A 26,681-nucleotide genomic window follows, 5' to 3' on the forward strand; every position below is an offset into this window, starting at 1 on the left:
CCAGACCCTGGTTGTTGTCTGGGGACAAGCCCAGACCCCTAGGTGTGTCTGGGGACAAGCTCAGGTCCCTGGTTGTTGTCTGGGGACAAGCCCAGGTCCCTGGGTGTGTCTGGGGACAAGTCCAGGCCCCTGGGTGTGTCTGGAGGCAAACCCAGGTCCCTTGCATGTGTCCGAAGCCATCTGCAAATCCTTATCACACCTCTGTCTTCCCTGGCGGACCTTCCAACATACATCCTCACCCAGGAAGGAGATCTTGGCTGTTGGGTAAAATTCGAACTGAAGCACGTCACCCATTCCATTACTGCTCGGTCTCTCTCATCGCCGTGATAATGAGGACACGCTTTTAACTAAACTCCCTCGCGTATGAGGCTATGAATCTCGCCATATTATTGCTATCGAGGACAACGGTCAGTTTTTGGCCGCGTTGCAGCAGCTTTCACTGACGTATAAAACATTGCATGATGGGTTCCGGATACAGGAAATCGGTGAATATTTTCCATTCACGATGATAATATCGTTGAATACCTGGCTGGCTACGATGCTCCTCCCGGACCAAAGAATTTCACGGAACGAGAGAAATAGAAAACGAGGATACCAACATCTTTCTAAACGGTAATATTTCACACAAGCGATGTTCCCGCTTGACAAATGATATTTATTATGGTATTGTTATTATTATTTTTGGTAATAACTATTGGGTCTTTTGTTGGATTTGATCCCCGGGCGAGACAGAAATGCTTGGGCTCGTTTCCTTTCACCTGATGCCTTTGTTCACCTAGCAGTAAAATAGGTACCTAGGTGCTAGATAGGGAAGGTCAGTAGATCACCTACGGGGGAATTATATGTTTAAAAAATAATGTGTATAATTTGGTTATACACATAATCTTTTATGTTAAACAAATATGTATAATATATTATATGTGTGTAAATAAATAGGGAGACATTTATTAAAACTGAACACTCAAAAAAATTGTGTATCGAAGAGCTTAAATCCTATTTTATAAATTTATTAAGATTTAATTGGTCACTGAAAATAGGGGGAACTACCGAAAAGCTTGAAGACGGCCAATATAGTACGGACACCAACAAAAAACAAGTAAACACACAAAAAACACTAAGCAGCAATTACATACAAAAAAAGGCATATCTCACAAGAGGCTCATAGAATATCTAGAGAGAAATGCCATTTTAACCGAACATCATGTGTTCGAAAACAGCATATCCTGCCCGTCATAATGCTGATAGAATTCTACGATAGAGTAGGAGAACACAGACGATCATAGAAGGTTGAACAGACTAAATATTCTTTGACTTAAAAGGTTCGATGACACACAGAAATCACAGAAATCACAATGGCGTGATGCATCAAATGAACAAATCCACAAAGGCCGTGACGAGGATTCGAACCTGCGTCCGGGAGCATCCCAGACGCTCCCAGACGCAGGTTCGAATCCTCGTCACGGCCCTTGTGGATTTGTTCAAGCTTCGATGACATGGGATCTCCATCATTAATGGTATGTTCAAAGGAAGTAAAGCTGGCTCGAGCTCAGCTTTATATGTATACAGTGGTCAATAGGCTCTGGAAACTGTAATCCAATGGATTGAAGGTTAAGAGGCTGGACCAAAGAGCTAAAGCTCAACCTCCGTAAGTCCAATTAGACGAGCAGATGCAGGTGTTTATAAACAACGAGTCAGAGGCTCCGTCTGTGTTCTGCCACTCGTCAGTGTACGTGGCTCAACGGGTCTGTTTCCTGATCAATGATCTGTGTTCAAAACCTTTTAAGTCCATCTGTTATTTTAAACAAACTTTTTCAGTCCGTGTTCTTGCTCTAGACTGATCTATGCTCCGTACGCCTTTCTTCCTTCTGTCTCTGTCTTTCACCTCCGTCTTTATTCCGTACATAGACTGTCCACACGCGGTGATAATGGGGCCTGGTGACGTAGAATCAAAACTCTGTTCTTGAAGACTCTAAGAAAGTGCCAATATAAAAATTTCAGCCCTTGGGTCGAGTGTTCATAATGATTCTATACACAGCTCTAAAAGTCGAAATAATAGCGTATAAAAGGCTCAGAAACATGTATATCAATTGAGAGGCGGAGGTCAAGGAATCGAAACTCCTACCCCAAACACAATTAGGTGTGCACTCAATCGAATATAAGGCACAGTGCTGCATATAAGGCACAGTGCTGCATATAAGGCACAGTGCTGCATATAAGGCACAGTGCTGCATATAAGGCACAGTGCTGCATATAAGGCACAGTGCTGCGTATAAGGCACAGTGCTGCATATAAGGCACAGTGCTGCATATAAGGTACAGTGCTGCATATAAGGTACAGTGCTGCATATAAGGCACAGTGCTGCATATAAGGTACAGTGCTGCATATAAGGCACAGTGCTGCGTATAAGGCACAGTGCTGCATATAAGGCACAGTGCTGCATATAAGGCACAGTGCTGCGTATAAGGCACAGTGCTGCATATAAGGCACAGTGCTGCATATAAGGTACAGTGCTGCATATAAGGCACAGTGCTGCGTATAAGGCACAGTGCCTCATATTTTGCTCTAAGTCATACGTGTTCCACACACCAGCAACTAGGGTCGGTGCTGCCAAAATCTGCAATGCGACGTTCATTATTTCTGCATGACGCAAGCACGAAGGGAGGATAGGGATAGGGGAAGTGGGCCCCTTATGTGCTATTACACCAAGGTAAATCCACCACTGCACTCAAGACAGCAGCAACTGGCTCTCTCTCTTTGGGGCGCCTTGTGGGTAAGAAAGGAGGGGTTTGTGGATAGGTGGCGGAGCAGTTTCTAAGGACTGGATGAAGGGGGAAGGGCTGGAATGTCCTGCTTTGGAGGGACCAAGCCCTGCCTAGAAGGGGGAAGACTGTGAAGTCCTTCTTATGTGGGCGATAAGTCACAATAACGTGGCTAAAGTATGATGACCAGACCATACACACTAGAATGTGAAGGGACGACGACGTTTCGGTCCGTCCTGGACCATTCTCAAGTCGATTCTCAATATCGACTTGAGAATGGTTCAGGACGGACCGAAACGTCGTCGTCCCTTCACATTCTAGTGTGTGGTCTGGTCATCCTTCTTATGAGGTGACGACGTTGTGCTTAAGGAGTAGGTTGTGGTGAAGGGGCCACACGTCCCCACTCCAGCAGCTATACTCCAGCAGCTATACTCCAGCAGCTCAACCTTGGCGCTTCCAGTTATAAACTCCGATTACCTATCACTCCACCAACTGAACACACTGAAAGAGTTAGGATACCGACTTGTAAAATAAAAGATGTTAACTAAATTTAACTGTATATATTATACTGGACAAATTCTAATATAAGCTTTACGTCTGATATTTAGCGTATGTTCGATACAGCTATTAATGAGCAAGATTTATACGATTTATATGAGGACTTCATAAAAACGTTATATGTATCTGTGATAAGGTATTGAAGTCATGCAATGGGATCGAACCCATGTCACTGTGTGTGTGAAGCTGGGGTGTCTAGAGATGTAAGTCTGATCTCATAATATGTTTTCAGTATTTTCTTATTGATATGATTTGTTTAGATTTTTTATGTTTCCCCCCCATCAAATTTGATTGAAAAACCTGGAAGTTGTTCACGGAATATTTTTAATATATTGAACAATACACCAACGAAATAGTATAATCATGCTTTCCAGAAGCTTAGTCACCAATAATGCTCTCTGGCGTATGACTTATACGGAGTTATAAGTCTCTAACCCCATTAGAGATTAGATTATCGATGCTTCATGAATCATTGTGTCTTTAATCAACGATTATATAAGTATGAATTCCTATACACCCTGAAAATAAATAAAAAGAAAAGATAGACATGTGAATTCCATTATCATCAACTTCCTTGTCTCCCATTCTCTTGTGGACAGTTCGGTCATCCATCGTTGACAAGGGGTCGTTAAACCGGGTCAAACAGCCTCATTGGGTTCAAGAGACTTGGATAGTCACTAACTGTTAGACAAAAGAACATTCTCCCAACTCAGGTAATCGTGTTCAAACTTTGCCCATCTCAAGTTGTGCTTTCCAGTTTCTCTTCGCTGTTCGAACTTGAAATAAGATCTGTTGAAATTCTGTGATGATGGTAAAGAAGGGAAGAGGAGATGGAAGAGTGGCTAAAAAGGGAAGAAGAGAAGATAGAGTGAATAAGAAGAGGGAAAGAGAAGATGAAGGAGTGGCTAGGAACAGAAAAAATGGGGTATTGAGAGTTAGACAATTTGGGGCAGCTTAAGAGACTGATAACAATGTCATTGTGGGGGCCTGGGCCTGGCCACAAAGCATCAGAGGTGACTATGTGCATCATACATCGGTTGTCTGTTGTTTCCTTTCGTCAAGGGCCAAGAATCCTCAACCATTTACGAAACCTGTGCATCTTTCCTCAATCATGACAGCTTAAGATTAAACAGTGTACGAGCTTGAAAAAAGTTGAGAAGTCGTTCCTTTCCCGAATCTTATTATTGTAAAAACAACCTCTAATCGTATTTATTTTGTACTCCAAACAATCTAATCTTCCATGATTGATGAACAGATGTACAGATTTCGTAGGTCTTGATTGCTTGATAAATCCTGCTACTCAGTTTTGCAGTTTTCCATTGACTAATTGTTGTTTTAGCATTCTTTACATCGAGCATCTAAGCCACGATCATCCTTGGTATAAACAGCTGTTCGGTAATCGTGCATCAGTCTCCCCTTGTGTTGGCCGTTCGTCTCAGAATCTTCCTGTGTCTTAGAATCTTCTTGTGTCTCAGAGTCATCCTGTCTCTTAGAATCTTCCTGTGTCTCAGATTCTTGCATCAAAAGTCTCTACCAATGTGTGGAGCGAATCTCATCTCTCTTTCTCTGTCTGAATCTCTCGTCCATTTCTCGCTCGATATCTCATCCATTTCTTTATTAATCTTTCTCTTTCTCGAGCTCGCTATCCACTTTCTCTATCTCTTTCTCGATCCAAGTGTTCACAGAAGTTTTCTGAACGCTGTCATCCAGGTATTCATGTTTTCTGAACGCTGTCATCCAGGTATTCATGTTTTCTGAACGCTGTCATCCAGGTATTCATGTTTTCTGAACGCTGTCATCCAGGTATTCATGTTTTCTGAACGTTGTCATCCAGGTATTCATGTTTTCTGAACGCTGTCATCCAGGTATTCATGTTTTCTGAACGCTGTCATCCAGGTATTCATGTTTTCTGAACGCTGTCATCCAGGTATTCATGTTTTCTGAACGCTGTCATCCAGGTATTCATGTTTTCTGAACGCTGTCATCCAGGTATTCATGTTTTCTGAACGCTGTCATCCAGATATTCATGTTTTCTGAACGCTGTCATCCAGGTATTCATGTTTTCTGAACGCTGTCATCCAGATATTCATGTTTTCTGAACGATGTCATCCAGGTATTCATATTTTCTGAACGCTGTCATCCAGGTATTCATGTTTTCTGAACGCTGTCATCCATGTGTTCACAGAAGAACATAAACACAACATTCTTCATGCTGCTCCTGGAAAGGAGATGCAAATCTAATTTGTCTTTAGCCTGTATATCTGCCGACGCTCCGATAGAGATGCTGGGACAATGCGACTGGGGGCAGCCTCTCGGAGGCTTCTGGAGGTGTCGCGCGTCAGATGAGACGATTGACGTGCATTAATCACAGCAATTGACGTGCATTAATCACAGCAATTGACGTGTATCAATCGCAACGATTGACGTGCGACTATCAGCCACCTTGGACCCGCTCTCAGACGCGGGCTACTTAGCTCATAAGCACCGTAGCTCCGAATTTTGCTGTTGCGAGGATTTCTGTATATAGCAGAACGAGAAGCAAAATATAAGTCTTTGATTAGGAGGATATATTAGGTCATAACCCGGGATTTCCATGATAATCATCACATGGACTCTAATTGCCTAGTTGTAGTTGATTAACCAGCAGGGGGTAAGAGTGCTGGGGAGGTGGTGAGGGGGATGGGAGGGGGGGTTGTTGTTGTTTAGGGTAAAGGGATGGGGAAGGGGGGCCCTGGGGTAGGAAGAGGGAGGAGGAAGGGGGGGATTTGTGCAGGGGAAAGGGGTGATAAAGAAGGGTCCCGGTGTGTGGGGATGACTATTATCCATTGACTGTCACAGTCTTCCTGTCCCGTTTCCCTATCTCCCTATGTCCCTCTTTTTATTAACAGGGGTATACCTACCTGTTGACTGCTTGTTGGTAATTCCGAGGATCAACGTCCCCGCGGCACGGTCTCTAACCAGGCCTCTTGGTTGCTGGTCTGATCAACCAGGCTGTTCGATGCGGCTACTCGCAGCCAGACGGACGAGTCACAGCCTCAGCGACATCCCTAACCAATGTCTACCTAACCGCAAACTAGCCATCTATCACCAGCTCAAGGCATCCTCCCCTACGACCACCCTACACCCCTACCCCACACCCCCACCCAACACCCCCACCCCCACCCCACACCCCCACCCCACACCCCACACCCCCACCCCACACCCCCATGAGAGGCTATAGAGCGGACTGATTCTTAACGCGGTATATTGTTCCCGTATGGCAGCTTATCTGGGAGTGCCACGGTGCCTCCCCAGGGGCACCATGGCACTCCCAGGGTATAGGGGGCCAGGGGGGCCGTTTCTTCCTGCCAGCACAAGAGGTATTTTGATCTATATATATATTTTTTTTTAACTAAGGTGTACGGAAGAAGTTGACTAAACCACACACTAGAAAGTGAAGGGACAACGACGTTTCGGTCCGTCCTGGACCATTCTCAAATCGATTGTGAATGGTCCAGGACGGACTGAAACGTCGTCGTCCCTTCACTTTCTAGTGTGTGGTTTGGTCAACATATTTCAGCCACGTTATTGTGACTCCTCGCCTGTGTACGGAAGAATATTTCAGTTAGTATGCTGAATGCCGCGTCCCTCCCCCAGCATATGTTATACCGCCTTACCATACCTCATTTCCCTAGAACATGAATCACTAATCGGTTAACAAGGGGGTTGGATTCAATAAGCAGTTACTCGTCTACTTCCCAATCAATTGTTGTTGTTATAAACAGCCTCTTGAGTGCTTCGGAGCTCATAAGCTGTTTAATAAATGCAAACAAACGCGGCGAAGATTGAGAAATGATGTACAGGTTTCGTAAGTAGATGATGAGTAACTGTTGAATCCTGACCCTGGTCTCCTGCGGGAACAGGGGCAAACACTGAAGCCTTGAGGCTCAGTCTTTTTCTCTCCAGGGCTGGAGCTTGGGTCAGTCTTGCTCGCGGGCGTTGGGGGGGGGGGGGGAATGGCCGCTTGCGGGGCCTGGGGGAGGGATATGGCCGCCCGCGGGCGTGGGGGGAAGGGGAAATGGCCGCTTGCGGGGCCTGGGGGGGGCGGGAATGGCCGCTTGCGGGGCCTTGGGGAGGGATATGGCCGCTCGCGGGCGTGGGGGGGGGGGAATGGCCGCTTGCGGGGCGTGGGGGGGGGGCGGGAAGGGAAGGCTGCTACTAGTTGGTTGAGGTGTAGATCTGTTTTGTGTGTAGGACGCAGACGATGAGTCACAATAACGTGACTGAAGACATGATGGTCAAACCATTTACTAGAAAATGGTGGATCGACGACGTTTCGGTCCTGGACCATTATCAAGTCACACACGACTTAATAATGGTCCTGGATGGACCGAAACGTAGTTCCTCCGTTTTCTAATATGTGGTTTAGTCATCATGTCTTCAGTCACGTTATTGTGATTCATCGTCTGTGCGTTTTCTATTCCTTATTACATAACGGTTAGACTACCGAAGTATATCATATAAAAATATCCGTTTTTAAATTTCCAGAAATATAAATCCGTATCTGGAAGGTCCTTAGAAACCCACACATTATCCATAGGCTTAAACCAGTCCCTGGATAATGTGCTATTAGACGGATAGAAGCATTTTGTAGTTATTTTCTTCTCTGAGATCGGATATCGATCGCATCGACTAGAATGCATTTCAGATCTTCCCAGATATGACTCTTAATTACGAGTTCAACCACTTAAATAAGCGAGTACCAAAGCCGACGGCCTCGCGTCTTGTAGGCTAGCTCGACCCATGATCCAAGAGGTTTGGCATCGTTCCTTTTCCTCCGTCGCCCCTATCCTAACTCCTATCCTATTCTCGTATCCCTTCCATGTGCTAATCATAATGGCTTAGCTTTCACTTTATATCCTTTTATTCCCTAATCATGCGCTCTTGTGTTGCAAAAGTGGAAAGAGAGTGTTGGTCAAATCACTATTGACTTCAATGAAGTATATTCTCTAAATATTTTATGACTGCGAACTGACCAATGTCTGGATCAACAAACTCACCGGAAACGCATCAGTCGTCTGGTGATGAGTGCTGACCAACGGTGGGTCTCAGACTACTCATCAATCATCGCAATAAAATACAACATTTCGAGCTGATGAACGAGCCTCGGCCGAATTTGTTGGTAATTTGTTTTCTGGCGTTCGATGGTTGAAACAGCTAATTAGGAGACTGTCATCTTTCCCGGCTCTCAGCCAACAGACGCAACATTAACTGCATGTGTCGCTGCGCCATCAGATGGAGAGAGATTTAGTTTGGTTCAGCGCAGACAATTCCTCTTGGACTGGTAGGTACAGCGAGGACCTCCCATTTATGCAGGTCTACGTTCTATCCTCAATGGTCCAAGTGGATGGCCATAGTTCCTTCACTCCTCTCTCCTATCCCAGCTTCTATCCTCTTTTCACATCTCTTCCCAGTGCTACGTAATCACAGTGCATCAACCTGCTCCTAGAAATTACATTACCTTGGTTCAGCAGAGTGATAAGTTGCAAGAAAATATATTACTAAATAAATCATATTGCATAAAATAATAAAAATTAGGAGGTGGTGGTAGACGATTATCAACAAGTGTTTGAGGAGCACCTGCAAAGGTCTTCTCTGAATACCTTTTATTCTCTTCGAAGAGGCTATGGGACTTTTTCAGACTGTGCTTTTACTATTCTTGAACCTTAAGAGGTTATTCATAGTCAGTAGAAAGCCTCATTTTAAAGCTTTTCTCACCATGAAATGATTTAGAACATGAACGTTTCTTGTACTCAATTTGAAAAGTTAGCAAAATACGAAACGAGAGTTTACCTCAACGATGATTAGCAACATGTGATGATGCTGATGATGAAATAGAAGCGTGTGGCTCCAGGTAACCATCTCTTGGACACCTGAGCCAAGAGCGAGTATTTACGTCTCTACATACGAAACATGTACATCTTCTCGCGAACGTAGTTTGCATTTAGTACACAGTTTACGAGTTCTGAAGCACTACGAGGTAACACCTAGGTGCAGGCTTCCTGTCCCCAAACAACAGGAAGAGTCTTCTCTTTTGTAACCCAGAAATTCAGAAATTTGAGTGTATTCCAAACATACTGAAGATCTTCAAGTCTCGGTGGAAGTAAACCCATTTAATGACGTTGTATAAAATAAATTCGTGCTTGCAGTATGTTGAAGAAGCACGTGTGCTTATTCCTGGGGGCTAAAACGTCACATGTATTTGATAAATGTCCGAGATTTATTACAAGTATTGTTTTTCCACTGTCTTTAATTCCCTGTTCCCCCTCAGTTTAACATTCTCCTCCTTCCATTACTAATTCCTTCCTTCGTGTCCCCTTCTTTACTCTCGCATCTTTGCTTCCTAGTTTCTTCCTATTTTCCAATTTTATTTATATTTACATTTAAATCTCTCTCTCTCTCTCTCTCTCTCTCTCTCTCTCTCTCTCTCTCTCTCTCTCTCTCACACACACATACTTTCGTATTACTAATTGATGTATTCCATGCATTTCAGGTCAGATGTTCCTCATCGACCGGTTCCTGGGCAACACCTTTCTGACCTTCGGGTTGGACGTGATAAAGTTCATGGAGGACGACCAGGAGGTCCGGATTGACCCGATGATCTTCGTGTTCCCGCGCATGACCAAGTGTTCCTTCAGCAAGTTCGGCACCTCGGGGGAGCTGGAGAGATACGACTCCCTCTGCATCCTTCCCATCAATATTGTCAACGAGAAAATTTACATCTTCCTGTGGTTTTGGTTTCTGTTGCTGGTGTTTCTGACGTTTTTCGTGTTATTGTATCGCCTCATGATCATCCTTAGTCCGCGGATGAGAGCCTACCTCTTGTGTCTGCGCTTCCGTCTTATCAACAAAGAAGTTATTAACACCATAGTTAGGAAGAGCAAGATGGGGGACTGGTTTCTGTTCTATATGTTGGGGCAGAATGTGGACACGCTCATATTTAAAGAGGTGATGCACGAATTGGCAAAGAGACTTGGCCACGCATCGAAAGACTTTGGCGAGGCATGAGTACCGTGTACATAGGGTGTTTACCACGACCGTCTGTGATCCTAACACACCTAGGTTAAGGTGAGTGGAGGAATGGTTTGGGCAGCCGTGGTTGCCTTTGTTCGAGTGTTCTTGCATGTTGACGCAGCCCAGCTAACTCTCTCTCTTCCTGTGGGCTACGTCTGATGTGTATTAAATATGTGTAGTTTCAGAGGTTTACTTTTCATGAATTACTGTGTATGTATTTGTGCCTGCAAGATCAATCTCTTATCTCTTCTCTTTTTAACCAATTGCGTTATGTATTGGCTCCCAAACAATTTGCATCTATCATATCTACTATATTTCTACACACACACACACACACACACACACACACACACACACACACACACACACACACACACACACACACACAGGAAAGCGAGGCATTTAGAGTAGCATATATAATGCCTAAACACGTAACATTTAATAATGCCCCTGTCCAAGCGCCCCGAAAAGACATATTGTAAATTCCTAATGAATTAGTACGTAAATTAACCAGTACATGCAGAATATACATAGAGGGCAAAATTAACATTACTACAAGTCAGAGTAGGTAGCTGCGGAGAGCTGAACACTTAGGGGCCGGCGCTGCACTCCCCTTCAATAGACATAAAGACTGTTGTTTAGTTTAGCTGACTGCACCTATCCCTCCTCCCCCTCACCCCGTATCCTCCATGTCCTCCCTATCTCCTTAACCCACACCCTACCTGTCCCCCCTTCCCTTGAACCCCCACCCCCCACCCCATAATCCTCTGAGACCCTACAAACCACCTCACGGATCTTCTCACCCAGGGAACAGCTTCCCACACCAGCAGAATGCTCGCCAAGAAGGGGACAAGAAAATGAACAGAAGAAAGTGAGCTTCAAGGCAATGTACACTAACATAGATGGGATTACGAATAAAACAAGTGAACTCGGAGAATGGGCAATAGAAGAAAACCCAGACATGATAGCACTCACAGAAACAAAGCTAACGAAAACCATAACAAATGCAGTGTTTCCACAGGGCTACTATGTAGTGAGGAAAGAGAGAGATGGGAGAGGAGGAGGTGGTGTAGCTTTGCTGATAAGAAAAGGTTGGCGTTTTGAAGAGATGGTAATTCAGAACTGTGAAGGTTTCAGTGACTACATATCAGGCACCATAGCAACTGGAGGACAGAAAATTATAGTAGTAGTCATATATAACCCCCCACCGAATGACAGAAGACCCAGACAAGATTATGATAGAAACAACTTGGCCACCATCAATATAATGGAGAGAGCAGCAGCTTCCGTGGCTAGCAGGACCGGATCCAGACTACTAATCATGGAGACTTCAACCATGGGAAGATAGATTGGGGGAACAGAGACACACATGGAGGACCAGACACATGGAGAGTTAAGCTGCTGGATGTGGCAACAAGAAACTTTCTAAGTCAACACGTCAAGGGACCGACAAGAATGAGAGAAGAGGATGAACCAGCCTTGCTTGATCTGATATTTACCCTAAATGAGTCGGATATAAGGGAAGTTAAGTTGGAAGCCCCATTGGGAATGAGTGATCATAGTGTATTGAGCTTTGAGTACCTGGTTGAGCTAGGAATTATCACCCCCAAAAAAGAACTGGGAAACAAAGGGCTGGCGTACCGAAAGGGAAACTATGAGGAGATGAATAAATTCCTAAGGGATATACAATGGGACACAGAACTCAGAACCAAGTCCGTACAAGACATGATGGACTATGTCACCCAAAAATGTCAGGAGGCTGTAAGCAGGTTTGTCCCAGCCCGACAGGAAAAAACAGAGAAGCAAAGGAAGAATCCGTGGTTTAATAAGGAATGTATGAAAGTAAAGGAGCTGAACAAAAGGGCATGTAGGAACTTCCGTAATAACAGAACACCAGAAAGTAGAGAGAGATACCAGAGAACCAGGAACGAGTATGTTAGTGTGAGAAGAGCAGCTGAGAAAAGGTATGAAAATGATATAGCTAATAAAGCCAAGACCGAACCAAAGCTACTATATAGTCACATCAGGAGGAAGACAACAGTGAAGGAACAGGTGATGAAATTTAGGACGGGCGAGGACAGGTACACTGAGAATGACAGAGAGGTGTGTGAAGAACTCAACATAAGGTTCCAGGAGGTCTTTACAATAGAACAGGGAGAAGTCACGGCGCTAGGAGAAGTGGCAGCAAACCAGGCGACCTTGGAAAGGTTCGAAATTACAAGAGATGAGGTCAAGAAGCACCTATTGGAGCTGGACGTGAGAAAAGCTGTTGAGCCGGATGGAATCTCACCATGGGTATTGAAAGAGTGTGCAGGAGCACTTTGCTTGCCACTCTCCATAGTGTATAGTAGGTCACTGGAAACGGGAGACCTACCAGAAATATGGAAGACTGCTAATGTAGTACCAATATACAAAAAGGGTGAAAGACAAGAGGCACTGAACTACAGGCCAGTGTCCTTATCTTGTATACCATGCAAGGTGATGGAGAAGATCATGAGAAAAAACCTAGTAACACATCTGGAGAGAAGCGACTTCGTGACAACCCATCAACATGGGTTCAGGGAGGGTAAATCTTGCCTTACATGCTTAATAGAATTCTATGATCAGGTGACAAAGATTAAGCAAGAAAGAGAAGGATGGGCGGACTGCATTTTTTGGACTGTCGGAAAGCCTTTGACACAGTACCCCATAAAAGGTTGATGCATAAGCTGGAGAAACAGGCAAGAAAAACTGGTAGGGCGTTCCAGTGGATAAGGGAGTACCTAAGCAATAGGAAGCAGAGAGTTACAGTGAGGGGTGAGACCTCAGATTGGCGTGAAGTCACCAGTGGAGTCCCACAGGGCTCTGTACTCGGACTTATCCTGTTTCAGATATACGTAAATGATCTCCCAGAGGGTATAGACTCATTCCTCTCAATGTTTGCTGACGACGCCAAAATTATGAGACGGATTAAGACAGAGGAGGACAGCTTGAGCCTTCAAGAAGACCTGGACAAGCTGCAGGAATGGTTGAACAAATGGTTGTTAGAGTTTAACCCAAGCAAATTTAATGTAATGAAGATAGGGGTAGGAAGCAGGAGACCAGATACAAGGTATCATTTGGGGGATGAAATACTTCAAGAGTCAGAGAGAGAGAAAGACCTGGAGGTTGATATCACGTTAGACCTGTCCCCTGAAGCTCATATCAAGAGGATAACATCAGCAGCATATGCCAGGTTGGCTAACATAAGAACGGCCTTTAGAAACTTTTGTAAGGAATCATTCAGAACAATATATACCACATATGTCAGACCAATCCTGGAGTATGCGGCTCCAGCATGGAGTCCATATCTAGTCAAGCATAAGACTAAACTGGAAAAGGTTCAAAGGTTTGCCACCAGACTAGTACCCGAGCTGAGAGGTATGAGCTACGAGGAGAGACAACGGGAATTAAACCTCACTTCGTTGGAAGACAGAAGAGTTAGGGGGGACATGATCACCACATTCAAGATTCTCAAGGGAATCGACAGGGTAGATAAAGACAGGCTATTTAACAAAAGGGGCACACGCACTAGGGGACACAGGTGGAAACTGAGTGCCCAAATGAGCCACAGAGATATTAGAAAGAACTTTTTTAGTGTCAGAGTGGTTGACAAATGGAATGCATTAGGAAGTGTTGTGGTGGAGGCTGACTCTATACACAGTTTCAAATGTAGAGCCCAGTAGGAGCAGGAATTTGTACACCAGTTAATTGACGGTTGAGAGGCGGGACCAAAGAGCCAAAGCTCAACCCCCGCAAGTACAAATAGGTGAGTACAAATAGGTGAGTGCACACACATACACAAGGCGGGAAAGGAAAGAGTCAATGCTCGATCCTGCAGACACAAATATGAGAGTACAAATAGGTGAGTGAGGACACACACACAAACACACAAACATACACACACACACACACACACACACACACACACACACACACACACACACACACACACACACACACACACACACACTGTGTGTGTGTGCGTGCGTGTGTGTTTTTTTTTTATTCTGTTATATTCTGCCCCAACATATAGAACAATCCTCTGTCAGGACAGAGGAAAACTGCTTAAGGCTTCAAGAAGACCTAGACAAGCTGAAGGAATGGTCGAACAAATGATTGTTAGAGTTTAACCCAAGCAAATGTAATATAATGAAGATAGGTGTAGGCAACAGGAGACCAGATACAAGGTATCATCTGGGAGATGAAATTCTTCAGGAGTCAGAGAGAGAAAAAGACTTGGGGGTTGACATCACGCCAGATCTGTCCCCTGCAGCACATATCAACAGGATAACATCAGCGGCATATGCCAGGCTGTCCAACATAAGAACGGCATTCAGAAACTTGTGTAAGGAATCATTCAGAACTTTGTATACCACATATGTCAGGCCAATCCTGGAGTATGCAGCCCCAGCATGGAGTCATATCTAGTCAAGGATAAGACTAAACTGGAAAAGATTCAAAGGTTTGCCACGAGACTAGTACCCGAGCTGAGAGGTATGAGCTACGAGGAGAGGATACGGGAATTTAACCTCACTTCGCTGGAAGACAGAAGAGTTAGGGGGACATGATCACCACATTCAAGATTCTCAAGGGAATTGATAGGGTAGATAAAGACAGGCTATTTAACACAAGGGGCACAAGCACTAGGGGCCTCAGGTGGAAAATGAGTGCCCAAATGAGCCACAGAGATATTAGAAATAATTTTTTTAGTGTCAGAGTGGTTGACAAATGGAATGCATTAGGAAGTGATGTGGTGGAGGCTGACTCCATATACAGTTTCAAGTGTAGATATGAGAGAGCCTAATAGGCTCAGGAACCTGTACACCTGTTGATTGACGGTTGAGAGGCGGGACCAAAGAGTCAGAGCTCAACCCCCGCAAGCACAATTAGGTGAGTACAATTAGGTGAGTACACTCCTGTGTGTGTGTGGGCGGGGGGGGGGGGGCTCGCAGCTGAGTGGATAGCGCCGTAGTCCTAATGGCCTGAGATCGATTCCCGGCAAAGGCTGAAAAAAATAGGCAGAGTTTCATTCACCCCTGATGCACCTATTCACCTAGCAATAAATAGGTACCAGGGAGTTAGACAGCTGCTACGGTCTGCTTCCTGTGTGTGTGTGTGTGTGTGTGTGTGTGTGTGTGTGAGTGTGTGTGTGTTAGACACACCCGCGTCCCGCACATAGCATTCTGCAATTCGGTATATAATAAAAAAAATCAATAAAACATATTCTGCAATAATTTTTATTAAATGACTTCAATTAGTTATCGTGTATGTTCCTCATGATAACACAAATGTGGGCCATATGGCCCTCGGGGGACCCTCAGTTGTGGTAAGTGGCCCTCATGGCAACCTTCAGGTTGTCATGGCATTTAACATTTAAATTAAATGTTAGAGATGAATATATGTAGTAGATATAATAGAGGAAAAATAGATTGGTTAGAAAGGCGGGGTCCAAAAGCTAGTAGCTCGCTTCTGCAAACACAAATAGTACGGCTAGGTGAACATAGTGCATGAGGTGAACAAAATTTCATTTTTTTTTCTTCCTTGGCTAAGAATTGAACCCGGGCCCTTTGGATTACAACTCCCGAGCGCTGTTTCGCTCGGCCCTGTGTGTGTGTGTGTGTGTGTGTGTGTGTGTGTGTGTGTGTGTGTGTGTGTGTGTGTGTGTGTGTGTGTGTGTGTGTGTGTGTACTCACCTAATTGTGCTTGCGGGGTTGAGCTCTGGCTTTTTGGTCCCACCTCTCAACCGTCAATCAACAGGTGTACAGGTTCCTGAACCTGTTACTGAGTGTGTGAGTGTGTGTGTGAGTGTGTGTGTGAGTGTGTGTGTGTGTGTGTGTGTGTGTGTGTGTGTGTGTGTGTGTGTGTGTGTGTGTGTGTGTGTGTGTGTGTGTGTGTGTGTGTGTGTACATACCTTTCTGTAGCGTTCTCTCCTGCATGAATATATGAGCCCTTGCGTTTATATCTTTTTTTATAAAACAGTTTTATGATCTCAAAGACTTCGATTGAAGTGTGGGGAAAGGTAATTTCTCATTGCTTTTATCCCATTGTAAGCAATACAAATAATATTCTTTTTTTCAGAGTTTGAAAATATTACGATGAACTTAAGGACACGAGCGCTACACAGTCGGAATGACTTTGTAGACCAGACCACACACTAGAAGGTGAAGGGACGACGACGTTTCGGTCCGTCCTGGACCATTCTCAAGTCGATTTCAAAATGGTCCAGGAAGGACCGAAACGTCGTCGTCCCTTCACCTTCTAGTGTGTGGTCTGGTCAACATATTTTAGCCCCGTTATTGTGACTCATCGCCTGCAATGATTTAGTATTTTCTCTAGATAATTATCTACCTATCTGCGTGATTTAAGCCCACAAACAACCATTTCACAAACACAATACTCCCATACCTCCCTCAAGCCACCATACCAACTCGCCTCCCCTTTTCTCTCAAAAAAAAAATCCAAAATTTTCACATTTTGAATTATAATGCTCCTCTGACCCCTTTTTTGATGATAAGAATCTAATGAAATTTTTTCCTGTGATTTGCCTTTCTTGCGAAAACAAAAAATTTGGCTAGAAGTAATAAATCACGGCCCAACAGCAAGTGAGGCTTTTTATGGTCCAGAAGACTCTGTACAGCGTTCATAAAAGCCTGGTATGAGAAGCCCTGTCAGGCGGGAGGCCGGCCAGCCTTCCCACCAGGGACCGCTGGCCGGCGTATTTACCACCTCGGGACTCTTGGCCGACGACGAGCGAGGCGCGTCTTGGCCGCTGCGTCGTCCTTTGATATCATTTGTTGCCCTCAGCTTTCGCTATCGGGATAGTATCGCTGTGGTCGACTGCGATAGCGAGGATGTTAAGCCAACATAGCGCAATGCCATTGGCGCATCGTTGGGGTTATGTTCCGTGCGCACTCTGAGGACTCTTGGTCGCTCAGTTCCGTGCGCACTCTGAGGACTCTTGGTCGCTCACAGACACTAATGGTAAATCAAATCTTCTTGCATGGTGGCGCAGACTGATTTTATTAGGAGAGTAAGTACTCCTTCCTCTTGCACTCTGCGCCACACGCTGGCCAGATGACCACTCTAAAAAACTAAAGAGTGCGAGTGGCTATTTGGGTTTGTTATAAGTATAACCGAACACAACGTTCATCTGCGTTTAGAGTCCTAGCCAGGAGGGATTGACTGGGCACCAATCCTCAACATCTCGCCCCTTTTCACCCAGCAGTAATTTGGGGGACGTGGTTGTTATTAACAGATTGGTGAGTCGTGTTCAAGGGGGAAATCCTAGTAAGGAAAAGCTTACCACGAGCTATGGGAAGGGGAAGCTCTCGGCCTGCTAGCAGGAGTCAGAAGTAGTCTATTAATTCCTATACCTACCTGTGAAAAAATTACAAAATATAACAAGTATGATGTTGCTGAAGTGTAAAAGAAAGTGAAGCACTTGCAGCTTAGTATGAAGGGATTGCACAGCTCTCAACCCCTCGGTGGGTATGAAGGGATTGCACAGTTCTCAACCCCTCGGTGGGTATGAAGGGATTGCACAGTTCTCAACCCCTCGGTGGGTATGAAGGGATTGCACAGTTCTCAATCCCTCGGTGGGTATGAAGGGATTGCACAGTTCTCAACCCCTCGGTGGGACCTCTTTGTTCCCTCATGGTAAACAACACATTGTTTAACCTGTATTCATGTAGACAAAAATGGAATCCAAACTTACCCCATATTAAGATAAGGATAGCAGATATTGAATGTTATCTCAGCACTGAGCAACACACTGAGGATGGTCAATTTGTGTGGGAAACCCTGGTTTGGCGCCAGGTAATTCCCAGGTTACATTGCTTTTTGAGCATATCATGGTCCGGTGGTTTAAGGCATGTGCTTCGGAATACCTATTGTGCCAGTTCGAATCCTGCTCGTAGCATCAATACTGATCATGTCGAAGAGAAAATTAGGCCGGAAGTTAATACATTCGACAACCGACGGTTAGAAAGGCGGGGTCCAGGAGCTAACATCTCGATCCTAGAGGAGCAAACAGTAAACACACGCGCACACACACACACACACACACACACGCACACACACACACACACACACACACACACACACACACACACATACACACATACACACACGAACGTTGATTATCACCAGTTGATTGACAGTTGAGAAGCGGAACCAAAGAGCAAAAGCTCAACCCCCACAAGCACAACTAGGTGAGTACAACTAGGCAAGTACGAAAGACCTGGATCAAATCGCACTATAGATGAGACATAGTAGTGTGATGATAACGGCATGGAAAATTTATTCCAAAAGCAATTAGTAAAGCAGACAAAGAACCATTGTTCGAGGCTAGTTGGAGCAGAACGAGGGGAGGACTAAGGTGGAAACTGGAGACACAAATGCAGATCTCGAAAAGAATTTCTTCATCGAAAGTCTAAATAAATGTAATAGATTTGACGACTTTTTCTGTAACTCACAATATACAATTAAGAAAAATGAATGAATAAAATGTATCAAACTTCTATTGTGTAAAGGTGGAGTTCAAGCGCTGATACTCAACCCTACAATGTTTGAGAACCAGAAGAGAAACGACGAAACAAGGCTAAATCGAACAGAACAGGGTCGAACGTGAAAATGACAAGATGAGGGATTTACTAATAAGACCCTTAAGGAAGTGTACAGACTGTAATCTTAACAGCTTGCAGAGGGAGACGACAGGACTATCTTGAAATGACCAAGAAACTAATCTAGGAATAAACAATACCTGTCATCCCTGACAGTAATCATATTATAGGCTATCCATGCCTGTGTCACCTCTTGGATGGCTTAATCTTCATCAATCACTAATAATGATAACAGGATATCATCAGGGGTTTATACTCAGTAAACGAACATTTGCATAGCCCTCAGCAGCAGAACAAGGAAGTGTCCAGGACGTGGTTCATTGCTATGTTAGAACATATAAGTATATGAAGAATTCCAACCTGAAAAAACAGGAAAATTAGAGAAAGTGAAGTGTTTCGCCGCGAGACTGCTCCCTGATCTTAGCTCTACCTAAAGTTCACTCCTCAGAGGGAACAAGACGCTGGAACAGAGAAGGGCAACAGGCGATAAAATCAATAAGATTCTTAAAGACATTAAGCTTAATAAACTAAGAACAAAATTAAATGTCAATAGTAAATCACTCACTATTTTATAATGTAGAATATGTAAAAGCTTAGAGCTGAGCTACCGGGATGTAGGAAAGCACTCATGCAGTGTAGAATGAGGTAATGAGGAAGATGAGTGAGGTAGAAGCTAAGGCATCCTCATATCTATCTACCAATCTATCTAGTATCTATCTACAACCTATATCTACATAGGTTGTAGGTCGAATATCTACTCCCCAACCCCTTCAGGGGTATATATTATAACAATCAATATCTTTAGATACTCTTCAAGCTGCTAGTAAATGCTTTACTTTAATAACAAAAAATAATCAACAGTAGAAGAGGTACTGGCCCATAGGAGGCAGCAGCTGCTTATATCTACTTATCTGTCTACCTGATGATGGTTTCGGGGATCATTGTCCCTGTGGCCCGGTTTCTGACCAGTCCCTCCTGGCTGATGATCTGGACAACTTGGCTGTTAGACGCAGCTGCTCGCAGTCTGATACCAAATCATTAATGTGTATGACTGGTATCATGTCCCAGAAACAGTATTGTTAGCTTTGCTCTTTATATAATTAAACCTACAGAACCCCACCGTGAAATATAATTTTAAATGGTACCCACGCACCCACACACATCCTGTGGATATTACATAGTTTTCGCCCAGGGGTTACTAACAAACACTAATATGCTCAACAAATGCGTAATCGCGAAAGTGGGCCACGACAACTTTGATAACCTACTTACTGACTTCGTTTCATCTTTCAAATACTTGAAAGCTGAAACGAAGGGGACTGGAATTTCAGTCCCCTTGAACCTTGAAATTGTTAGTCATATACATGAGGTATGTAAAGCCTCGAGGATCTCAAAACTGTAGAATGCAACCCTCATTAGGAAAATATAAATGCAAAATGAAGCCCTCTGACTTATACAGAGCTGGGCAATAACTACCAAAATGCTCTCTTTTCTGTTAATGTCTTCTTTTGTTAATTTACCAAAATTCTTGATATGGTGAAATTAGTAGTAATAGCATCGAAGATTGAATATTTAAAAACAAAATCTTATGACGGGGCTGAAGCCTCCGCGTGGCACAGAAAATAACATTGTGCCTATTGCGTATAGATTAGAACACCTACGGAGCAGTAGTGGTTCAGTATGAATTCAATAGATCACTCTAAAAGTTTTGACAGCCAGAGGTATAGAAAGGTAAATAGAGTACCGCATTTTCTATCACCCTTTCAAATAGCACTTTAATGTCAATATAATACCCCCCATATACCCTTCCAAGAAACTAATCACAGTACCCACGAACTCGGCAACAGTGTGTTATATTGTATGTCATTGACTATAGTATATAGGTAAGTATACCTATATACAGATAAACTGAAAAAGTGCTATCAAATGCCATCCGCCGAGATCTGATTTAGATTTTTTTGGCCGTCGGCAATCCTTTTTTGTTGAGAGGATGAGGCTACCACTCACAGGATGAGTGTTAAGTGCTCAATAAACCACCACTCACAGGATGAGTATTGGGTGATTTCTAAACTAATCCCCCGCTAGCAGCAACAGAAAAAACCCTCTCGATCCATACGAATAAGCAACTGAAAGGCGGAGGCCGGGGGTTAATGCTTGCTTGTAAATCCAAATAAGCGAACACACACACACATACACACCCACACACACACACACACACACACACACAGGGAACCTCTTGTAAGGCACACAGGGGACGTCTTTTAACGCACACAGGGAACGTCTTTTAACGCACACAGGGAACGTCTTTTAACGCACACAGGGAACGTCTTTTAACGCACACAGGGAAAGTCTTTTAACGCACACAGGGAACGTCTTTTAACGCACACAGGGAACGTATTTTAACGCACACAGGGAACGTCTTTTAACGCACACAGGGAACGTATTTTAACGCACACAGGGAACGTCTTTTAACGCACACAGAAGGGCCTTGTGACCACACACACACAGACGAGTTATGGCTATAGACGGTTAAACAAAAAAACTTACTTCAATAAACCATTACCACCGCAAAAATCACAAAGAAAATAAACCATAGCGCGCGTGGTGGTGGTGGGTAAGGGAGCTGCGAAACCCCTCATCCCCCCCCCCCTCCCCCTCCTTTTCCCCAGCAAGTAACGTAGCTACTTCGTTGTAGCCACGTTACGACGTAGCGAAAAACGTTTTTGTTACGTTGAATGTTTGTTGTGTATAAGGAGGCTGCGAGAGAACCCCCATGAACAACGAGTCCTGAGCCTGTTCATGGCTGTCTGGTGCAAGTAACACCCATTCGAACACCCGTCAGTCGCAGAAAACAAAGCAAAACAAAGGTACGACACTGACACACTCCTGTAATGAGGAGCAGAGGAGAAGTAACACCTCTCAGCCCCCATTCGAGTTTCTCATTCTCCTCTCCTGTTCCTTTATTCCCCTCCCTCTTTTCCGCCTCTTTACATGTGTCTCTCACCTACACCTTGTTCAGTGTCTTCAGTGTCTGAACGATTTTACCACTTAACAGACTTTTTATAATCTAATCTCTTAAGCGCTTCAATAATGGATTGAGGTTGATTAACTTGAGGTTGATTAACTTCAATGATTAACTTGAGGTTGTCTCGGGAAATATTTTTCTCTGGCGTCCAACTACTTGGGCTGGACGGTAGAGCGACGGTCTCGCTACATGCAGGTCGGCGTTCAATCCCCGACCGTCCGAGTGGTTGGAACTCCCCCCCCCCCCTCCGTCTAATCCTGAATCCTTATCCTGACCCCTTCCCAGTGCTAAATAGTTGTAATGGCTTGGCGCTTTCCCTGATAATTCTCTCTCTCTCTCTCTCTGGCATACAGTGTATTTTCTTGAACTTTATCAGCGTGGTATTTTGTTCCCAGTATGTAGTTCATACATACATTGTTTCCTTCATACTTCATACTCTTTCATTCAGAGTTCATACTCTTGGAAGAGTTTGGAAAACGATGGAACAGTTCATACTCTTCCAACGTTTGTCACACTATTCCTTGTGTGAAGTTCCTCTCTTCCATTCATCCATCCTGGCTATCTAGGTTATCAGTAGAAGATAGCGGATATAGGGAAAACTAGTCCCACGCAAATTCCCAGACACCCTCCTACAAGTAATTTTCAAGGCTCCTATATGAATGTAAGACAGAGCTTAGTTCACACATGTTGTCAAGCAAATGTAATTATTAGAACTAATCACTGATCCAGAAGAGCAGTGTTACGTATGCAATTAGTAAAACTGAACAGATCGCTGGCCTCTTGACGATCGCCTATTTTATTTAATGTCAATCATAAGAGAATACTAATGACGATATTCATAAATATTATACATTCTCATCTTAAACACATTTAAGTGGCTGTATCAGAAGGCTAGAATGAAAGGGGAAGGCTGCCAGACCCACCAAGCCAAAGTTGCCTTTTTAAATGGGGTCTTTGGGATTTCGCTTCGTGTTTCTCCAGTCCTTTGTTTATGATCTCATCGGTATGCTCCGAGCAGCCGCTGGAGTACGAGCTGGGAGGGAGAGGAAGTGAAAGTAGCGCGGAGAGAAGGGAAGTAGCAGGGAGAGGAGGAAAGTAGCAGAATGAGAATGGAGTAGTAGCAAAGTGAGCAGGAGGAAAGTAGCAGGATAAGGAGTGAGAGGAAGCAGAGTGAGAAGGGGGACGTAGAAGAGGAGGAGAAGGAGAAGGAGAAGGAGGGGAGTAGGATGTTGAAATAGGGAAAGGAAAGATCGGGAAGTAGGTCTGGGGAACGAGGATGAATGAAAAAGCAAAAGAAGCAGAATATTTTTTTGCAGTGTGTCGGTGGGGAAGGGGGTGTAAAGGAAGGAAGAGTGAGAGGGGAAGAAGGAAGAGTGAGAGATGAAGAAGGAAGAGTGAGAGATGAAGAAGGAAGAGTGAGAGATGAAGAAGGAAGAGTGAGAGATGAAGAAGGAAGAGTGAGAGATGAAGAAGGAAGAGTGAGAGATGAAGAAGGAAGAGTGAGAGATGAAGAAGGAAGAGTGAGAGATGAAGAAGGAAGAGTGAGAGATGAAGAAGGAAGAGTAAGAGGTGAAGAAGGAAAGAAGTGTTGCAGGACTACCAACAACAGCAGAAGGGACGAAGGAGGAGAATGTTAAGAGATAGTCTTGGTCACTTGTTTTAATAACTGTCTCACACTGATCATACAGAACAAGAATGCTTCACTCTCATCACTCTCACATCCGCTTCCGAGGCTTTTAACGTGTTCCTCTTATTTTATTTGCTTCTGGCAGGTGTGTTTTATTATTTTACTTCTATTGATTGGAATATTCTCTCCCCCACTGCCACCACCCTTGACAAGAATATTCGAGCCTCTGCTCTACCATCTCCCCCAAGCTCCACCTTGGACCACAAATGCACCAGGCAGGTGACTGAGCCATGCCTCCCATAAATCATTATTTTACACACTACTCTCACCCCCTGGGGTGCCGGTGGCTGAGCGGACAGAACACTGGACGCGTGAGCCTGTGGTTCCGGGTTCGATTCGGGGCACTGGCGAGAAACGATGGGCAGAGTTTCTTTCACCCTGATGCTCGTGTTACCTAGCAGTAAATAGGTACCTGGGAGTTAGTCAGCTGTCACGGGCTGCTTCCTGGGGGTGGAGGCCTGGTCGAGGACCGGGCCGCGGGCATACTATAAGCCCCGAAATCATCTCAAGATAACCTCAAGATGATAACCTGTCGGAGTGGTTTTTCTACACCCCCCCCCCTCCCCTCGCCAACACACACACACACACACACACACACACACACACACACACACAGCCCTAAAAACGGGACAACAAAATTATTGTTTTTTTTACAAACAGAAAAAGGAGTTGACTTCCTTCTAAGGTTTCCGCACACACACACCAGACGAGAAATATTTCTGAAGATTTCTCGTGAGGACAAAAAAAAGAGAGTTCTCGAGAGAGATGAGGAAGCTCCGGACGCCGTGATAATAACAGATCAGCCGGAGAAGTTATCACTTGACCACACAAATTGGTAGGTGGGATGGGGGTTGGTGGGATGGGGGTTGGTGAGATGGGGGTTGGTGGGATGGGGGTTGGTGGGATGGGGGTTGGTGGGATGGGGGTTGGTGGGATGGGGGTTGGTGGGATGGGGGTTGGTGGGATGGGGGTTGGTGGGATGGGGGTTGGAGGAGTGGGCCACGGTGGAAGGGAGGTGCCTGGATATGCTGGCTGGGAGTGGGAGGGGTAGATCATTGGTGGGAAGGATACGTGTGTAGGAAAGGAGAGGGGGAGAGAGAGAGGGGAGAAAGGGGGATTCCGATGTTAGTAGTCTTGGGAAATAATCCTAAATTCTTGAAAAGTACTCACAGTTATATCACATCACATATCTCCATCACTTTTTTTTATCTCTCCCTCCATCTGTCCCCACTTTCCCTCACTCTCTCAGCTCTCACTCCCTCTCCCTCTCCCTCTCCCACTCTCTCTCCCATCCTATCCAGCCTCCACGTACATTATAAACATCAAGGAGAACGAGCATCAAGTAACTCACTACAAAAGAAGAAATTTTTTTAATGTTCAGTCGACGAAGTGAAGTGGCTTTCAGACTTTTGTTGAACCCACAATCTCCCTTCCCTTTCCTTCCCTGTTCCATCCCCCCCCCCCCCAACTTCTTCCTCTTCCATTCCTCCACCTTCCCCTCGGCACTATTGTTGATGGATTACCATATATTATTCTCAAGCAGGCGTTATTTAATAGTGGACAGTAAAGGCAAATTAGAAAGGCAAGTAAAGGATACAGAAAAAAGGAGACGGAGAGGAGAGAGAGCGAGAGCTGGGGAGAGAAAGAGAGGGAGAGACATTTGTGCAAGTGAAGAAGATAGCCGAAGTTAGGAAGGCAAGATAAAGAAAAGCGAAAGATGAGGATCTTGAGCCTGGACTCGGAAGAAGGCTGCTGGAAGAGTCCAGAGGAGTCTCGGCTCTACTCCTCTGGGCGTGATGCAGAAGATGTGTGTGTGTGGCCCTCTTCGTCTTGTTTTGTCACTTGCAAGACATTTGGCTGGTGAGGGAGAAGCGCTGTTGTTGGTTGGGCCACAGTGGATGGGGATTGGGGAGGGGGAGGATTGGTTGGCGATTGGAATAAGTGGTTGCTGCCGTTGGCTTGGTACCGGAGGTGAAGGGTTTGCCTTTGCTTGGTAAAGTTAAGATGGATAGGGTGTTTTGGGTGAGGGGTTTGTGTGGATGGGTGACCGCTCTAATCTCAGCTCTACCCATTGTTGAAGACTGTTGTTGTTGTTGTTCAAGATTCGCTACTTGGAACCAAAAGTTCCAAGTAGCACGGGCTATGGTGAGCCCGTAGTGCCCTTATGTTGAAGACATTCCTCTCGCATCCTTGTGGCTCGTCTCCCTCTCGACCAGGCCATTGACTGGCTGTGACGGGTGACAGGCTAAGTATTACACTTCGTCCACACCGACGCCCTGGGGAAAAAATCACGCCCTTTCTTCAACATTCTTTCTTCCTAATGCCCTCAAGATGCACTTAAGACACTCACATATACGCTCATACATTGGAGTACATTAGGGTTCGTTCTCGACACATAATCGGGAATTTCAGGTTCGAATCAAGAGCAGGACAGAAATGAGTGGGAGCGCTTCCTATCGCCTAATGCCGCTGTTTACCTAGCGGTAAATAGGTACCCAGGAGTTAGTGAGTGAGTGAGGAGTCAGGATACAACCCCACAACCTTGTTGTGGGGTTGTATCCTGGGACGGGTCAGTAATTCGACCTTGCGGGACCTCGATATACGCCTAACATGTATATGCACATAGGTGTTCCCTGACAATGATTACACAATCATTACTCAAACACACGCGCGCGCAAACACACACACACACACACACACACACACACACACACACACACACACACACACACACACACACTTAGCTAGGGGTCTGGTAGCCAAGTGGATAGCGCGCAGGTCTATTAATTCTGTGGCCCGGGTTCGATTCCCGGACCAGGCAAAAAAAAAATGGGTAAAGTTTCTTTCAACCTGAATGCCCCTGTTACCTAGCAGTAAATACGTACCTGGGAGTTAGACAGCTGTTACGGAGCTGCTACCTGGGGTGTGTATTTGTGTGGAAAAAAATTAGTTAGTAG

At 44.8% G+C, this 26,681-nt stretch overlaps 1 protein-coding gene across 1 annotated transcript in view; it reads left to right on the plus strand.

The window, feature by feature from the left end:
• Positions 1–26,681, plus strand: part of shakB (shaking B) — a 570,869-nt gene that overhangs the window by 516,049 nt on the left and 28,139 nt on the right. Inside the window, exon 3 of the mRNA XM_045737872.2 lies at positions 9,850–10,424. Coding sequence (XP_045593828.1) covers positions 9,850–10,364 — 515 coding nt within the window. The 3' untranslated portion in view covers positions 10,365–10,424. The remainder of the gene's footprint in view (positions 1–9,849; positions 10,425–26,681) is intronic.

Source organism: Procambarus clarkii, chromosome 20, assembly GCF_040958095.1.
Source record: "Procambarus clarkii isolate CNS0578487 chromosome 20, FALCON_Pclarkii_2.0, whole genome shotgun sequence".
In the NCBI taxonomy this organism is placed as follows: domain Eukaryota; kingdom Metazoa; phylum Arthropoda; class Malacostraca; order Decapoda; family Cambaridae; genus Procambarus; species Procambarus clarkii.